We start from the raw sequence: 15,897 nt of genomic DNA on the forward strand, positions 1-15,897 counted from the left end.
TCCCCAAACTAGAAAAGCCCAAATTTTAGGCCAGTGTTCAAAAGAGGGGGAAGTAGGGAAAATACTTTTTTTTTTTCTATTAGTCTTAAAAGAATATAATCAATTCCCCACTCTGGCTACAAATAGCAAAGATTTATTAATAAAAATGTATACCATGATACTCTTTTTTAAAAAAAGAGATAGGGTCAAAGTTCTGGCAAAATCATTTATCTAAAATATCTCTATCTCTAAATCAAGGCAAGCTCAAATATCACATTGTCAAACCTGGTTAACAGTATATTAACACCCATACCCATAGTCATAGTACATGACTACAGGGAAGAGCTATAGTGACCAAATTCCCAATACAATACGTCCATTATAAAATACCAAAGCTTTCTAAGTTTAAATGATAAATATGTCCATAGTTAAGTATGGTTACCATCCTCAAAATAACATTAATATTTTCCAAAAGCCTTAACTTTTTTTTTTTTTTAAGTCTTTACTGAATTTGTTACAATATTGCTTCTGCTTTATGTTTTGGGTTTTCAGCCCCCCTGAGGCATGTGGGATCTTAGCTCCCTGACCAGGGATTGAACCTGCACCCCCTGCAATGGAAGGCGCAGTCTTAACCACTGGACCACCAGGGAAGTCCCAAGGCTTAACTTTTGGACACAAACTAAAAATTATAAATTAGGCTCTAATACTGACTGATGAAGAAGAAAAATAAGTCTGTTGAATACTAAAATGGGAGAGCAATAAACAAAAGTTTGAATTATTCAAGAAATGTCCAAAAGTTAGTTGTGAAACTAAGGCTAAGTTCAAATGGAAATCTAGAATAACATTTATAGTGTAGTTTTAAAAAATATATATTATTTTTTAATTAATTAATTTATTTTTGGCTGCGTTAGGTCTTCATTGCTGCGCGCAGGCTTTCTCTAGTTGCGGTGAGCAGGGGCTACTCTTTGTTGCAGTGCATGGGCTTCTCACTGCGGTGGCTTCTCTTGTTGCAGAGCACGGGCTCTAGGCACATGGGCTTCAGTAGTTGTGGCTCACAGGCTCTAGAGTGCACGCTCAGCAGCTGTGGCACATGGGCTTAGTTGCTCCGCGGCATGTGCGATCTCCCCAGATCAGGGCTCGAACCCGTGTTCCCTGCACTGGCACGTGGATTCTTAACCACTGCACCACCAGGGAATCCCCATGATGTAGTCTTAAAGTTAAAACTCCTGTCAAGTATCAGTTGTAAGACCTGGTCCCAGACACTTACCCAAACTTAAGTTCCAACCAAGCTCATTATTCTCCATACACGGAGCAGGTTTTCCATCCTCTACCAAAACTCCTCCCCACATCTGACCTATCCTAAATTTCAGCTTGGATACTACTTGTATTCATCATGGTTCTCCAGAGAAACAGAACCAACAGGATGCACGTATACACACACAGACACAGAGAGATTTATTTTAAGAAATTGGGCTCATGTGAAAATCCCAAATGTGCAGAGTAGGCCAGCAGGCTGGAGACATGGAGAAGAGTTGTGTTTGAGTCCAAAGGTGGTCTGCTGGCAGAATTCCTTCTTGCTCAGAGGAGGTCAGTCTTTGTTCTATTAAGGCTTTCAACTTGACTGGATGAGGCCCACCCACGTCCCACATCATGGAGAGTAAATATGCTTTACTTTAAAGTCCAGTAATTTAAATATTAATCTGGTTTAAAAAACACCTTCAGAAAGGTCCAGAATATCCGACCAAATATCTGGGCACTGTGGCCCAGCCAAATTGACACAACACTAGCCATCACACAACTCCACCAGTGATATTCCCAGATGGAAGTAACACATTCTTCCTCTAAAAATCACACAGTATTCTACCATTGGATATACCTACCTCTTCTAAAAGTGAAAGATCTTCAGGACAAAGATCTGTATCTTTGTAACTACCACAGTAACTAACACAGTGCCCTACATATTGCTGACATTTGAATATTTCTTTTTTTTTTAAACATCTTTATTGGAGTATAATTGCTTTACAACGGTGTGTTAGTTTCTGCTGTATAACAAAGTGAATCGGCTATATGTGTACATATATTCCCAAATCTCCCTCTTGCGTCTCCCTCCCACCCTCCCTATCCCACCCCTCTAGGTGGACACAAAGCACCTAGCTGATCTCCCTGTGCTATGCGGCTGCTTCCCACTAGCTATCTATTTTACATTTGGTAGTGTATATATGTCAATGACACTCTCTCACTTCCTCCCAGCTTACCCTTCCCCCTCCCTGTGTCCTCAAGTCCATTCTCTATGTCTGCGTCTTTATTTCCTGCCCCTAGGTTCTTCATAACTTTTTTTTTTTTAGATTCCATATATATGTGTTAGCATACGGTATTTGTTTTTCTCTTTCTGACTTACTTCACTCTGTAGGACAGACTCTAGGTCCATCCACCTCACTACAAATAACTCAATTTTGTTTCTTTTTGTGGCTGAGTAATATTCCATTGTATATATGTGCCACATCTTCTTTAGCCATTCATCTGTCGATGGACACTTAGGTTGCTTCCATGTCCTGGCTATTGTAAATAGAGCTGCAATGAACATTGTTGTACATGACTCTTTTTGAATTATGGTTTTCTCAGGGTATATGCTCAGTACTGGGATTGCTGGTTTGTATGGTAGTTCTATTATTAGTTTAAGGAACCTCCATACTGTTCTCCATAGTGGCTGTATCAATTTACATTCCCACCAACAGTGCAGGAGGGTTCCCTGTTCTCCACACCCTCTCCAGCATTTATTGTTTGTAGATTTTTTGATGATGGCCGTTCTGACTGGTGTGAGGTGATACCTCATGGTAGTTTTGATTTTGAATACTTCTTGAATAAATTCCAGAGTGGAAAAAGCTACTAAATAAGCTATTTCCAAAATTGCTGAGCATTGTTTAATACCAAAGGAATTGAATTAAGTTACACAATAAATCTACTTAGAATAAAATGGGAAAATGACTATTTACAGCAAAAAGAAATAGCTGGACATCAAGAGGATGGGCAAACAGAAAAAACAGCACATGGATTTAAAAGCTGCACTTGGTATTTTTATTCTCCTTCTGATATTTATCCTTAAGTACAGTGCTTGGTGCAAATCCAATATCATATATAAACTTTTGCTGAAACTATTTGAGATACTATATATTTGGAATAGCTGTTATTTAAGGGTTTAATACAAGGTTTAATTATTTAAATATTAAAAGATCTTCACCCATCAAGCTATCTCTTCTACAACGTACTACCCTGCACAGACCCTGACAGCAGGACAGTAGTAAGCAGGCTCTGGAGATTTTTTTTACTTGGGCGGGGAGCTTTAAAAAATAAGATTCCACAGGCCTGGACTTTGAATCACACCACAGCCTGTCACCACAAACCTCCGCTTTCTGCACACCTGCACTTTCTCCTTTGGTCCATTCTTCACACTACTTTCCTTCTATTAGGGAATATTACTGCGCTGAATAAAAACATCTGTCCCCAGCCTCTGTAATCTCTTCCTGTACCCACTATATACTTGTCATCCCTAATAGAGACATTACTACTGACCTCTCCGCAATATTCTCAATCTCCTCAGCGCTGTCGCATGCCAGTCACTGGCGACTCTAAGATAACAGAGTTCACAGCCCAGATGACTTTCCTCTCACCTATTCAAACATATTCTTAAAACCAACTCCTTATCACTCAATTCTAAAAGTAAACTCCTGTTTGACTAAAAAGACTCCAAATGGTCTTGTCTTTTTCATTAATACATTTCATTATCTTCACTCATCTTCTCCCCTCTTCCTTGCAGTCTTGGGGGAAGTAAGACCCATACATTTCTTTTAACCCAATGTCATCTTCCACGATTATAGGTTTGAGACCTTGCTCAGTCTTACTTGCAACTTCACTTGCTTCCTCCTGTTGGATTACTAATACATGCAGATTTACTCAGACATATCTTTGCTCAACCATGAGAATTTCAGACTGAGCTTAAGGGAATAACGACTAGTGAGAATAAGAATTTAGAAAGAGTGCCATGAAGAGAGAATTGTAAAACCAGAAAGCAATTTGAAAATTTAGATGGTGATGCAAAACAACAGTAATAATGCAAAACACATAAATAAGGACCTCTTTGAAATTGTAGATCCTGAAACATTTCTATAAAGCACAGGATGGCAAAAGAAAATTTGTTTATACTTATTATTACTAATCTGAGAGAATAAAATATTCTCAATACTGTCTTAATTTATCATACTGTCTTTTCCTATTAAATGTCAAGTTCAACCACACATTTTCTGACCGAGGAGAATTTTCAGAAATAATAATTCTTTATGTGATCAACAGTTAATTTGCTATGCACAAGGGACACAAGCGGGGGGAAAGATGCTGAGGTCTAGTAATGAAAAATAAGAAAAGCTTGATAAGCACAAAAAGAAAATAGAAGGTAAAACACGAACACAGAAGATGCAATGAACACTTCCTGACTAGGGTAATCAAGGAAGGCTTTGCAGGGGTGGTGATACTGCAGCAGAATCTAGGAGTATAAACCTGATTCCCTCCTGATCCATTCCCAATTTTGGTCAATAGGAACCATTATAGGTACCATCATTCGATTCCTCCCTGTTCCTTGTTCAATTCTTTAAAGGCCAACCCATTCTCCTAATTTCTCATGCATCTGCTCTTTCTTCTCTATTTTAACTAGTTTAGGTCTGTATTTCTTCTTTCCCAAACTCTTAAAATATTCCAACTGAACTCAATATTTTCCGCTCATATTGTCCCTCATCCTCAATTTTTGCACAATGCTGTCAGCATAAACTTCCTAAACCTGGACTCTGACACATCACTTTATTGGCCAGAAACTTTCCGTGGCTCCTTACAATCCACCAAGAAAACTCAGACTCGTTCGCATGTCATTCAAATGACAAACGGAATAAACAAAGATAAATGTAGCAGTGGAAGCAAAATAAAAGGGAAGGGAGTGCTTGAATCTGTCATCTGACACATTTTCCTTGGGACTTGAGCCTCCCAGAGCAGTCAGGCCTTCTCTTTCGTTTGTGATTTCATTATCAATCTGTTGCTTTGTTCCATTTCTTCAACAGTCATGTAAGAAGGAAGAACATTCCAGTCAAGAGAACCTTGTGAAAAGGCCACAAATCTGAAGGAACTTGACTGATCTGAAGACCTAATTGACAACTAGTGTGGTCCTACCTTAGGTGAGTTGCAAGGTGTTGTGGGTAAGGATAAGTCTTGGACTTTGTGTTGTAGTTGTCTCTGTTCACTTCTCTGACAGACTGCAAACTCCCTGTGACCAAGGATTGGACACTTCTTCCTAGATATCCTCTTCATGTGGCTAATTGTGACTATCTGTCAGGCCCTAACTTAGCTGTTGGGTCCTCAAGAACCTTGTCTCTGTTGCTCTCTTTTGTTTACTAGCACCTAGCATAGTGTTTAACATATAGTCATAGTAGGCGCTCAGTAATTCTCTTGAATGGATATAATAAGCACCAGGCAGATACAAGCTTCCCTTATGCCCCATGTGCTCCATGCTGTCTTTAGTGTGGTAGCTAACTCTGCTCCCATATGTGCTAAGGTTTCTCCAGAAACTCTAGTTTACCCTCACCAGAGAGCACCAGGGTTGGAAAGGAATGGCTATCCAGTTGTGTAAAATGCAAAAGGGGCTTTGGAAATCTGACCACTGTTGAAACAAATTTCAAGTTAATCTTCCAGTTTTTACCGCTATCTTACCTAATTACTATAGTCCTTGTTTCCATTGCACATAATGATGCCAATTCCTGAGACTTTTAGGAGTTTGGGTGCAAATCAGGTTTACTTCGTGGCTTTACCCACTGCCTACTTAGTCTGCAGCTTTCTAAATACTGCTAAGAAGACATTTAAACTCATCCATTTGTTTTCAGCCTCCAAAATTTTGTGGCTGTTGTCTCCTTTCCAAATCTACTTTGTCCTTTATGGGTTTATGTCTTTAAAAAAAGGCCTTCTCATGTAGTTTTAGTAGGACTTATAAACAGGAAGAAAAAGTAGAAGCATGTCCAATCTGCAGTCTAAATTTAATCTTGACTCTCTAAGCTTGCTCTGTTGGGCATTCTTCCTTGTGGTTGGTTTTTCTATTTTAATCTTCCAAACATATAAGCCACAGACAGAGATATAAAAATATTTCTAAGAGCAAATTAATTAAAAATAAATGTATCCAATAGGAATTAAAAAACAAAACAAAAAACACTGGGGTGGAAGAGAAACTAATCTGAGAGTCAGACAGAGAGAGTAAATTTATTAGGTTACAGTAAATTTATTATGGTACAGATGAACCGGTTTGCAAGGCAGAAATAGAGACACAGATGTAGAGAACAAATGTATGGACACCAAGGGGGAAAAGCGGCAGTTGGAGGGGTGGGATAAATTGGGAGATTGGGATTGACATACATACACTAATATGTATAAAATAGATAACTAATAAGAACCTGCTGTATACTTATTCTTATTAGATATACTAATAAGAACCTGCTGAACTCCACTTCGCTGTACAGTAGAAACTAACACAGCATTGTAAAACAACTATACCCCAATTAAAAAAAAAAAAAGATTTTTTTTTCAAGATTTACAAGATCCACAGAGAATCACTCAGGAGAAAAACATGCCAGTGTGGCAACATTTCTTAACTCAAGAATAAAGCTTCCAGAGAGAAAAGTGACTGAGAATCAGACTGGTATCAGCAACACCAGCATGTGAGAACAACATTCCAATAACTTCAAAGTTTCATAGAAAAAAAATTCTGAATTTGTAACAATATAGCCAGCCAACCAAGTAATCAACAAAAAGATAGGTTCACTAAGAAAATTTTCCACCCACACATCCCCCCACCCCTGCCCTGCAATACTAGGGGAAAAAGAGAGTCAACTAAGAGGTCAACTTGTAAACAAGAAACAGGAATCCCTGAATGTCTCTGAATAGACTGGTGAGAGATAATGGAACAGAGTAAAGCAGTAGAGGTCGTAAGAAGTAAAATTCTGCATATATTTTGAAATTAGAGCTGACAGGATCAGAAACACGTATGAGCTGTGAGAGGCAGAGAAATTAAGGATGACTCAAAGGTTTTTGATCTTACCAACTAAAAGAATAAGTTGTCATTCGATTAGATGGAGAAACAGGTTTGGGACATGCTGAATGGGAGATGCCTAGTAGACATCCTTCCAGGTGGAGATGTTAAGGAGGCAGATGGATATACAAGTCAGGAGTTCAGAGGAGGGGTACAGGTTGGAAATAACAGTAATCTATAGATAGTATTTGAAGTCATGAAGAGAAGAGTCATCAAGAGAAGAGTGCAGATGATAAAATAAGGAAATAATTTGTAAACAACAGAAAAGAAAAAAGAGAGAGGAGAGAGAGAACAAGAGAGTGAAGTTACGAACTAAGCCCTGGCATGCTCCAACATTTGGAGGTTTAGGAGTTGAAGAATCAGCAAAGGAGACTGAGATGCAACCAGTGAGGTATTAGAGAAAACTAGGATGATATCAAGTGAAAAAACTGTTACAAGAAGAGATCAATTGTGCCATATATTGCTGATCAGTCAAGTAGACTGAGAATAGGAACCAACCACTGAATTTAGCAACATGGAAGTCTTCGGTAACCTTAATGTAGACAACTCCTTCAAGGAGTTCTGGTGCAAAGGGAAGGGGAGAAATGGGGCAGTAGATAACAAAGAAGAACTGCATTAAGAGTAGTAGTGCTTTTTTGTTGTTGCTGTTTTTAAGATGGGTGAAATAACAGCATATCTGTGAGTAGACAGGAAGGATCTGGTAGAGAAAGAAAAACTGAATACATAGGAGAGAGAGAGTAGAGAACTGCTAGAGCAATGTCCTTGAATCATCAAGAAGGGATGAAATCTTGCACAAGTGGAAGGGTGGCCTTAGAGAGAACAGTTTATCTATATTGACCAGAGAAAAGGACAGGTTTGGGGCAGATGCAGGTAACTAGGTACATGTGGGATGAGTTGATAAAAATTCTCTTCTGTTTGCTGTTCTCTTCTCAATTAAATAGGAAGCAACGTTCACAGGCTGAAAGTGAAGATGGGGCAAGAGGTGGTGGAAGTCTAAGGAAAACAAGGAATGGAATAGTCATGCAGAAAAATGGAACGAATGGACTATGGAAATACAGTATATATATATGGGAAGTAGCCATGACCGCTGGGCTTAGTGAACATAAATGTACAGTGAAATTGGCCAGCATGTCTGTGTTGACACTTGTACAAGAAAGTGGGAGAGGGAAAGGGGGATTGACAGTATATGCTCTGTACTGACTGTAACAACTCCTTGTGGAATTAAAGCAGGAAGTAAAGTTATGAGGGGAGTGTGGGGCAGTGAAAGGTAGTAAGATCAACAGACTATAGACTACAATAGATCTGAATGACTGATGGAGTTGGGGTGCCTAGACAAAGATGGAGACAGTGGTTGGAAATAACACTAAGATAGCTACTCTCTGTTAAGCACCTACAATAAAACAGTTAACTTTTTTTTTTTTTTGCGGTACGCGGGCCTCTCACTGCTGTGGCCTCTCCCGTTGCGGAGCAGAGGCTCCGGACGTGCAGGCTCAGCGGCCATGGCTCATGGGCCCAGCCGCTCCGCAGCATGTGGGATCTTCCTGGACCGGGACACGAACCCGTGTCCCCTGCATCAGCAGGTGGACTCTCAACCACTGCGCCAGCAGGGAAGCCCAACAGTTAACTTTTGATATTATCCCATTTAATTCTGAGAATGACTCTGAAAGATGGGCGTTATTATCCTTATTTAAAAGATGAAGTTAAAGCTAACGTTAAATTACTTGTCCAAGGTCAAAGAGCTACTAAATATTCCAACTGGCTTTTTGGGTCACATTTTCTTTCAGAAACAAACACCTCACAAAACTAGAATAAAATCCTTGTGAATAAAATATTTTACAGACTAACTCACACTTTATCCATTAAAAAAACTTACTTCAAGGATATCCAGTTTTTAAAATGGCTAACTGAAGTATTACTTTAAAGCATCACAGAGAAAATAAACAGTAAATTGTTTCTATAGAAAACGCCTTCTATCATGGAGTAATAAATTTAAGTTAAACTATCTACAGTTACTGCTATTATTACTTTGGCACTGAGTTAAATATAAAATTCTTGCTATGTGTCATGCACAGGTAAGATCTCTTTACTCTTAATATTTCCTTCCTTCTACTATTATTTTCTTCAGGCTTTACATTGTTTTCTTTACTTCTGATTCAGAAAGTCATGGCTTATTTTACTCCACTGGAAAATGTACAGTTAGTTTTTGGCACTTGACCCGAGACTCCCAGAATTACCAAGAATTTCTGCGGACTATGTATGCAACAACAACAAACTGTTTCCAAGGCTCCAAGTTCTGGCAACCCCACTAAATAGGGCGACCAAAAGAAATTGCAGCATTAAGTTTCACTGGATCTTTGCTGTTCTAGGTAGCGATTTTGTGAATTGCTAGATTTGGATCCCCAACTCATGCGAGAATGCAAGAAATCAATAAAGCACTTCACAGGCATTTCATCCATCATACAAAACTCTCCCACTCTCTGAAGTTTATGACTATGTGGCTAATCAACAGTCAAGAAGTAGGTAAGCTATGCCAATGGGCAAGACTTAGCAGATGAGTAAGGAAATAACCCATTACCAATTTACCCACTTTTATATTCCTCCACCAGTCACCTGATTTTAACAACAAATCATTTTAAAAGCAGCTGGCTTATATAATCATTCTTCTTCACAAAGTCTCTTTTCCTAATTCAGTGGCAACCTGGTTTTCACTTGAGGGTATATTATCCAGGTACAGCTAACTAAATATATGTTACATAAGAATTTCATTTAATTTTATTTAAATACTTTTAAAATCTACATATATAACGCTTATAGGAAATGTAAACTTCCTCCAACTTTGAGATTCCCATAATTAGAAACCTTCAATAACTACAAGTATCCTTTTCATTTATTCAAATATTTACCAAGGGTCTGCTATGTGCCAGGCACTATTCCAGGTACTGAGGATAGAGCAATGAATGAGACAAAACTCTCTGCCTTCACGAAGCTTCCATTCTGTGCGAAATCTCTTAGTATCCAGGATCTAGTATGTGTCTGGGCGTCATATTCACAAACACAGGTGCAAATACAATTGGAAGTATCCCACAAACTACTGATGCATGTCATCACTTTGCAATTCCCTCAAACGTCCTGAACTGATGCTTCTCTTAAATTTTAAATGAAAACTATAATTGAGCTTGAGTCATAAGGTGAAACTCTGTCTCCCCAACAATGTCATTTAAATCATGTCATAAGATTTTTTCCTCTTATATCCCTATTCTCCAAAATTTCTTACTGTTGGGGGAGGGAACATACCTATGTATTTTAATTTTAAAGAGAGATACAATTGTGAACATGGAATTTGGAGATATCCCCAAGAGACTTCTATAAGATTAATAAACTAAAATGCTAATTAACTTCCATTTATTCATTCATTTAATAAATATTCGTTCATCCCAGGAGCTCAGACTCTACGTGTGGAGCGAAGGTGGAGACAATAAACACATGCAAATAAACAAAGATGATTATGTGTAGGTCATGATCAGTATTAGGAAGAAAAAAATGCAGAGCTATGACAAAGACTATAAGAAACAAACTACAGCCCAGGTTATCTACTAACATACTTAGACCTACATTAAAGTCTTCCTAGTTGCCTTTAAAACTTCCTGACATTGATTCAGAAGACTGAGTATTAAAGTTCATCAAACTTACCTCAATTTCACTTTATAGAACTAGAGCTAGTCAGTGAAATCTCTAGCAGAAAATAAAAGACATCACCCATTCAGCAGTACCTCTGGGATTGGGCTTTTGATTATATACTGTGTGACCATACAACTTATTATCCAAACTGCAACATTTTCAAGAGAGAAAAGGGATGTTTTAACGATTATGCCAGAATAACAGGCACAAACAAGGACTTTCCACGAGGGCAAACCAGGCCATATGGTCACCCTAATTACATACTACATCAAACAGAAATAGTCCAAAATTTCAGGACTATTTTATAGTTCCAGGTGGATTTAAATTGTAAGTAACATCCAAGTAAAGAATCTAAATTATAATCTGGATCACATAAGCCAAGTGATGCCCTTACTAAATTTAAAGATTTAAATACCTCACAACATATACAAAATTAATTACAGGCGTATTATAGACCTAAATGCAAAAAGGCAAAATAAAAAAGTTTTGAAAAGATAATCAAAGTAACTCCATGACTTGGGATAGGGAAAAACTCCTTAAAAAAAAAAGGAAAAGAAACACTAGCCATAATGGAAAAGAGTGATAAACAAGTCTACATTAAAAGAACTTCTATTCACCAAAAGAAACCATTAAATGGGAAAAGATACTTGTAACAGATACATCCAGCAAAGGATTCATATTCTAAATATTGAACTCTAGAAAAAAACATGCAATTCAATAGGAAAATGGGCAAAAGATTTCAAAGGCACTTCACGAAAAGATGAAATCCAAATGACCAAGATATGAAAAGGTGTTCACCTCATTAGTAATCAGGGAGATTAAAACCAGGTACAAATACATACCCACCAGATTGGACAGAACTAAAACATAAAATACCTTATACTAAACATTATTGTTGAAGGATGTGGAACAACTATAACTTTCATATACTGTACTAATAACTGAAATAAAAACTAGTAAACAACTACTTTGGAAAACTGTTTGTCATTATCTAATAAAGACACACAATCCCCATGATCCTGCAATTCAAAGTATACACCATAAAGAAAATTATGTAAACATGCATCAGCAAACTCAAACACAAATGTTCACAAAGGCATTGTTCATAATTGCCAAAAACTGTAAACAATTTAAACAACTGCAGAATATCCAAAACAACTGCATTAATAAACATATCATATGCATGAAGGAATACTATCTCCCAACAAAAGCCAAAATAAATATATACAAGATGATTCCATTTATATAAAGTTCAAACACGGACAAAACTCTATCATTCAGAGATGTAAACTTAAGTGATAAAACTATGAATGTCAGAATAACATTTATATCTAGCTTAAGAGGGTAGTAGTTGATGGGAAGATGCAGGGGGTGGAAGGCTTGTGGGATGTTGGCAATGCCTGTCTTACCCTGGATGGTAGTTACAAGGATCTTTGTTTAAAGATCTTTGTTTATCTACTTATCTTTTCAACATGTGTGGTTATATTTCACAATAAGAAAAAAAAAAAAAACAGCTCCCTAGAGGGGAAAAAAATTAACATCCTAAAAAGAATTCTAAGAATGTTAAAGAGATTAACTCACTCCATAGTTTAAAAAGAGTTAACAAGGATCTCTAAATCCAAATACACACTGTATTCTAAACATACAGTATTCTAAAATCCATGAATAAACTTCTGGCTTCAATCTGTTATACTGCCACTCTTCATCCAAATTTTGAAAAAGGTGGAATTTCAGATATCAAATTACTCAACAAGTCATGTAAATTCTAAAATTTTAAGACCAAACACCCCACTTCTAATTTTGAAATTTGAAATAAGTGTCCGGTTGTTGACTGGACAGTTATAAAGTAGTTTTAGATTAGATACCGCTAGGTAGAATAATATCAAGATTTGATAACTCCAATTTTTTGCAAACACAAATTCCCAAACCTCTGTTACACATTAAATAACTCATATTTCTTAAGAAAAAAGAATATATTATGTATGTGGGGTTAAATATCAAAGCCATAAGTAGAGACATAAATTCAATGTTTAAAAAAAATCTTTTCATTGCTGTACTTATATAACATATTTATCAAGTCATGATAAAAAAGACAAATTATGTTTTGCATATGATTTTAACTATTACAGACTAACAAAATGTTCACTGACCCTAGAAGCTGTTGAAAGGATAATTTGTAAAAATGTGGATCGTTACTAAAATACAGACTTTTTAGGTTCTTGCATAAAAGAGTATACAGATTTTTTTTAAAGACTGAAATGAATACATTAGAAATCTTTACAATGTACAGATTTTTTTCTTTGTGAGGAGTGAAGGAACTGGCAAGACACCTTAAAATTCAGATTAGGTAAAACAATGCCTTTTTAAAAAGCTATTAAACCACTTTAAAGAGAAATACTGTTTTCAGCTTGTATGTGGCTCTCACCAAGAACTTTAGAGGACCTTTTTCACAATTTCACAAAATCATAAAAATTAAAACATTATACAGCTAAATATGCACGCGGGGGGGTCGGTGGGAGGGGAGAGGAAAGAAAATTAAGATAAAATAATTTAAGGCTCCCTACCCAGATATAAGATTTGTCCCAACACGAGTGCTATTAAAAAGGATGTACCAGAGAATCCAAAAAAAATGTCACTAAATACTTGCGTGATACCGCGAAATGACTCTCCTGGGTCAAAGATTAATCTTTTTTAAAAAAATAGATTTAGAAAATTTTTTTCCTATCGCCGTACCTCTCTCCTTACCATGCTATTCATTCTATAACTCTACCATGTGCTGCGAAAATTATCAATACCTTAGTTATCTTGCTTCCCTCTCCTAAGTGTTCCAAAAACTTGTGAGGTTTCTTTCAAGATCAGGAGCTAAAGTTTATTTTCTTCCTGGTTTCCCGGCGGAGCTAAAGCCCAGACGTGTAAACGGAAACAAAACCCACAAGACTGTGGCGATGCTAAATATTTGGGGGAGAACAACTTCCTCCCCGACCCCAGAACTCTGTCCCAGGGAGCCTGCATGGGGGTCGGTCAGCGCCCACTGACCACTCAGATCTGCCTTGTGAACAAGGGTCCCGGAAAAAGCTTAAACACTTCTTCCCTCCGGGCTTCCAGAAACAAGGCCGAAACGAGAGCAGCAAACACTTTTAAAGAGATGGTTGCACAACAGGTTTGGAGAAGGATTCCGGTCTAACAGGTAAATACCACACAGAAGACAAGTGGGATGTGATCTGCTCCATGGTACCAATGGCATTTCGAGACCGTCTGCGTCGCAGAGGAAATCCAAAGTTTGGGCACATCACTTACACAGTTCACCTGAGGGATATGCAGCGAATTGAAATTAAGAACGCGAGAAAATGGGTGCCGGAGAATCAACAAATCAGCACTTTAAGACTAGGCGGAAAAATTCTTTGACTACTCAGGCTTTGTTTGATGCTAAGACCGAATTTCGGAGTTGGAAGACGCGTACCTCCGTGTTCTTCGGCCCGTCCTCGGACTTCAGGGCCGCCGTGCCCGCCCAGCTCCCGGTCCTTAGTCCCCGGATTGAAGGCGCGGACCTTGGGGCAGAAGCCTGGGAGCCCGGGGAAGGCCGCGGCCCGGCCCAGCCCGCGACGCCTGGGCCCGGAAGGAGGGAAGGGGGCGGCCCCGCTCGGGAGGACGGCGGAGGGAGTAGGGAGGGAGCGAGGAGGTCGCGGGCCGAGAGCCGGGCGCAACCCCGAGCGCCCGGCCCGGCTCCACACCCAGAGGCCCGCCCCGGCGTACCTTTGGCGAGAGCTACGGTAGAGTTCTCGGTGTCGATAGTGTAGAGGATGCCCTCGTAGCGGATCTCCGCCTTGGAGATAAGGCTGATCTTGCTGCCGATGTAAGGGGTGCCCCCGCTCATGGCGCCGCCGCCGCCGCCGCTCCCGGCCGCTCGCAGAGAGGCAGATCCCGCGCCGCTGTGGCCGCTCAGCACGCCCGCTTGCTCCGTAGGCGCCTACAGCAGCCGCCTCAGACCCAACATGGCGGCAGCGCCGGCTCCGCTACCCTCCCCCAGCCTCCCGCCCTCAAGCCGCGGCGCGGCGGCTGCAGCGGCGGCTGCGGCGGCGGCGGCTGCGGCGGCAGCACCAGCGGCGGCGGCGCGAGGCATGCTGGGCCGGGGAGGCCGCGCTCTCGCGAGACTCGGCCGGCTGTGGGCGGCTTCGGACGCCTCGGCAGCCTCAGTAATTCTAGCTTCGCCGCTTGATCTGGTCTGTGGGCACCGTGCCCGCGCGGCCTGAGAGGAGATTCACGGAGAGGCCAAGTTCCTCGAGACGCGAGGACACTGTGGGCTGGAGTGGCGGCGCGCGCGATCCTCTTGACCTCAGCTGCGGCCTCCGCCATTTCCAGACCCATTGTATCTTGTCCTGAGTCCGGTGTCATTGCAAAAGAGGATCCCTCTACCTGGAAAGTTTCCAACCCGCCTCCAAGTTCCTGGTGAGCCCCTTTAAGACCCAGGCACTTCGTCTTTGAGGCAGCTGCGCCCCTCGTGGAACCCTCATGGCCCCATTACAGCATGTTACCCAGCGAGTCTCCCCTCTTCTCCCCTTCGCTGCTCCTGGAGGTGGGATTCTGTCCAGCACTTTCAGATTGCCTCATCCAGGCTCATTGCTTTCAATGCCGTTGCACACAGACCAATCCCAAGTGTTTGTCTGCAATTTTGTTCAGTCCTGTGAACTCTGGATTCATATAAGCCATAGCCTTGTTAACTAAAAAAAAAAAAAAAAAGCACAACCTAAAGGTTGAGAATTGTGTTTTATTTCGGGATTTTGCTGAGGATTTAAGCTTGGAGACAGCCTCTGAGATAGCTCTGAGGGCCTACTGGGAAGAGGTAAGGGAGGAGCCAGGATATATAGGAGTTTTTGAAAAAACGAAAACAAAATAACAACCCAGGTAGCCTAACATCAAAAGATTACTCTTAACTGAAGAAAAACCAGACATCTCAAGTTAATGAATTTACCACTTTTCTATGTGCGGGAAGATGTAAGAGTCTGGGCTCATTGAAATCATTCTTTTGATATGCACCTTAACTATCTAAGGTTAGTAAACTGTTTTTCTCCGTCCTGAACCCCCTCAGGGTGCACAGTTGGGGGTGGCTACTGTGACTGACGGCTTGA

General features: G+C 39.9%; 1 protein-coding gene across 9 annotated transcripts in view; it reads right to left on the reverse strand.

The window, feature by feature from the left end:
• The window catches only part of LSM14A (LSM14A mRNA processing body assembly factor), a 55,639-nt gene extending 40,854 nt beyond the window's left edge, over nt 1–14,785 (reverse strand). For 8 of the 9 annotated variants that reach the window (XM_065898508.1, XM_065898504.1, XM_065898507.1 and 5 more), the window contains exon 1: nt 14,525–14,645. In XM_065898508.1, coding sequence (XP_065754580.1) covers nt 14,525–14,645 — 121 coding nt within the window. Of the gene's footprint in view, nt 1–14,524 lie in introns of all 9 variants that reach the window. The other variant, XM_065898505.1, reaches the window with a different exon arrangement.
• Between the last annotated feature and the right edge of the window lie 1,112 nt (nt 14,786–15,897).

Source organism: Phocoena phocoena, chromosome 20 (genome assembly GCF_963924675.1).
Source record: "Phocoena phocoena chromosome 20, mPhoPho1.1, whole genome shotgun sequence".
In the NCBI taxonomy this organism is placed as follows: Eukaryota; Metazoa; Chordata; class Mammalia; order Artiodactyla; family Phocoenidae; genus Phocoena; species Phocoena phocoena.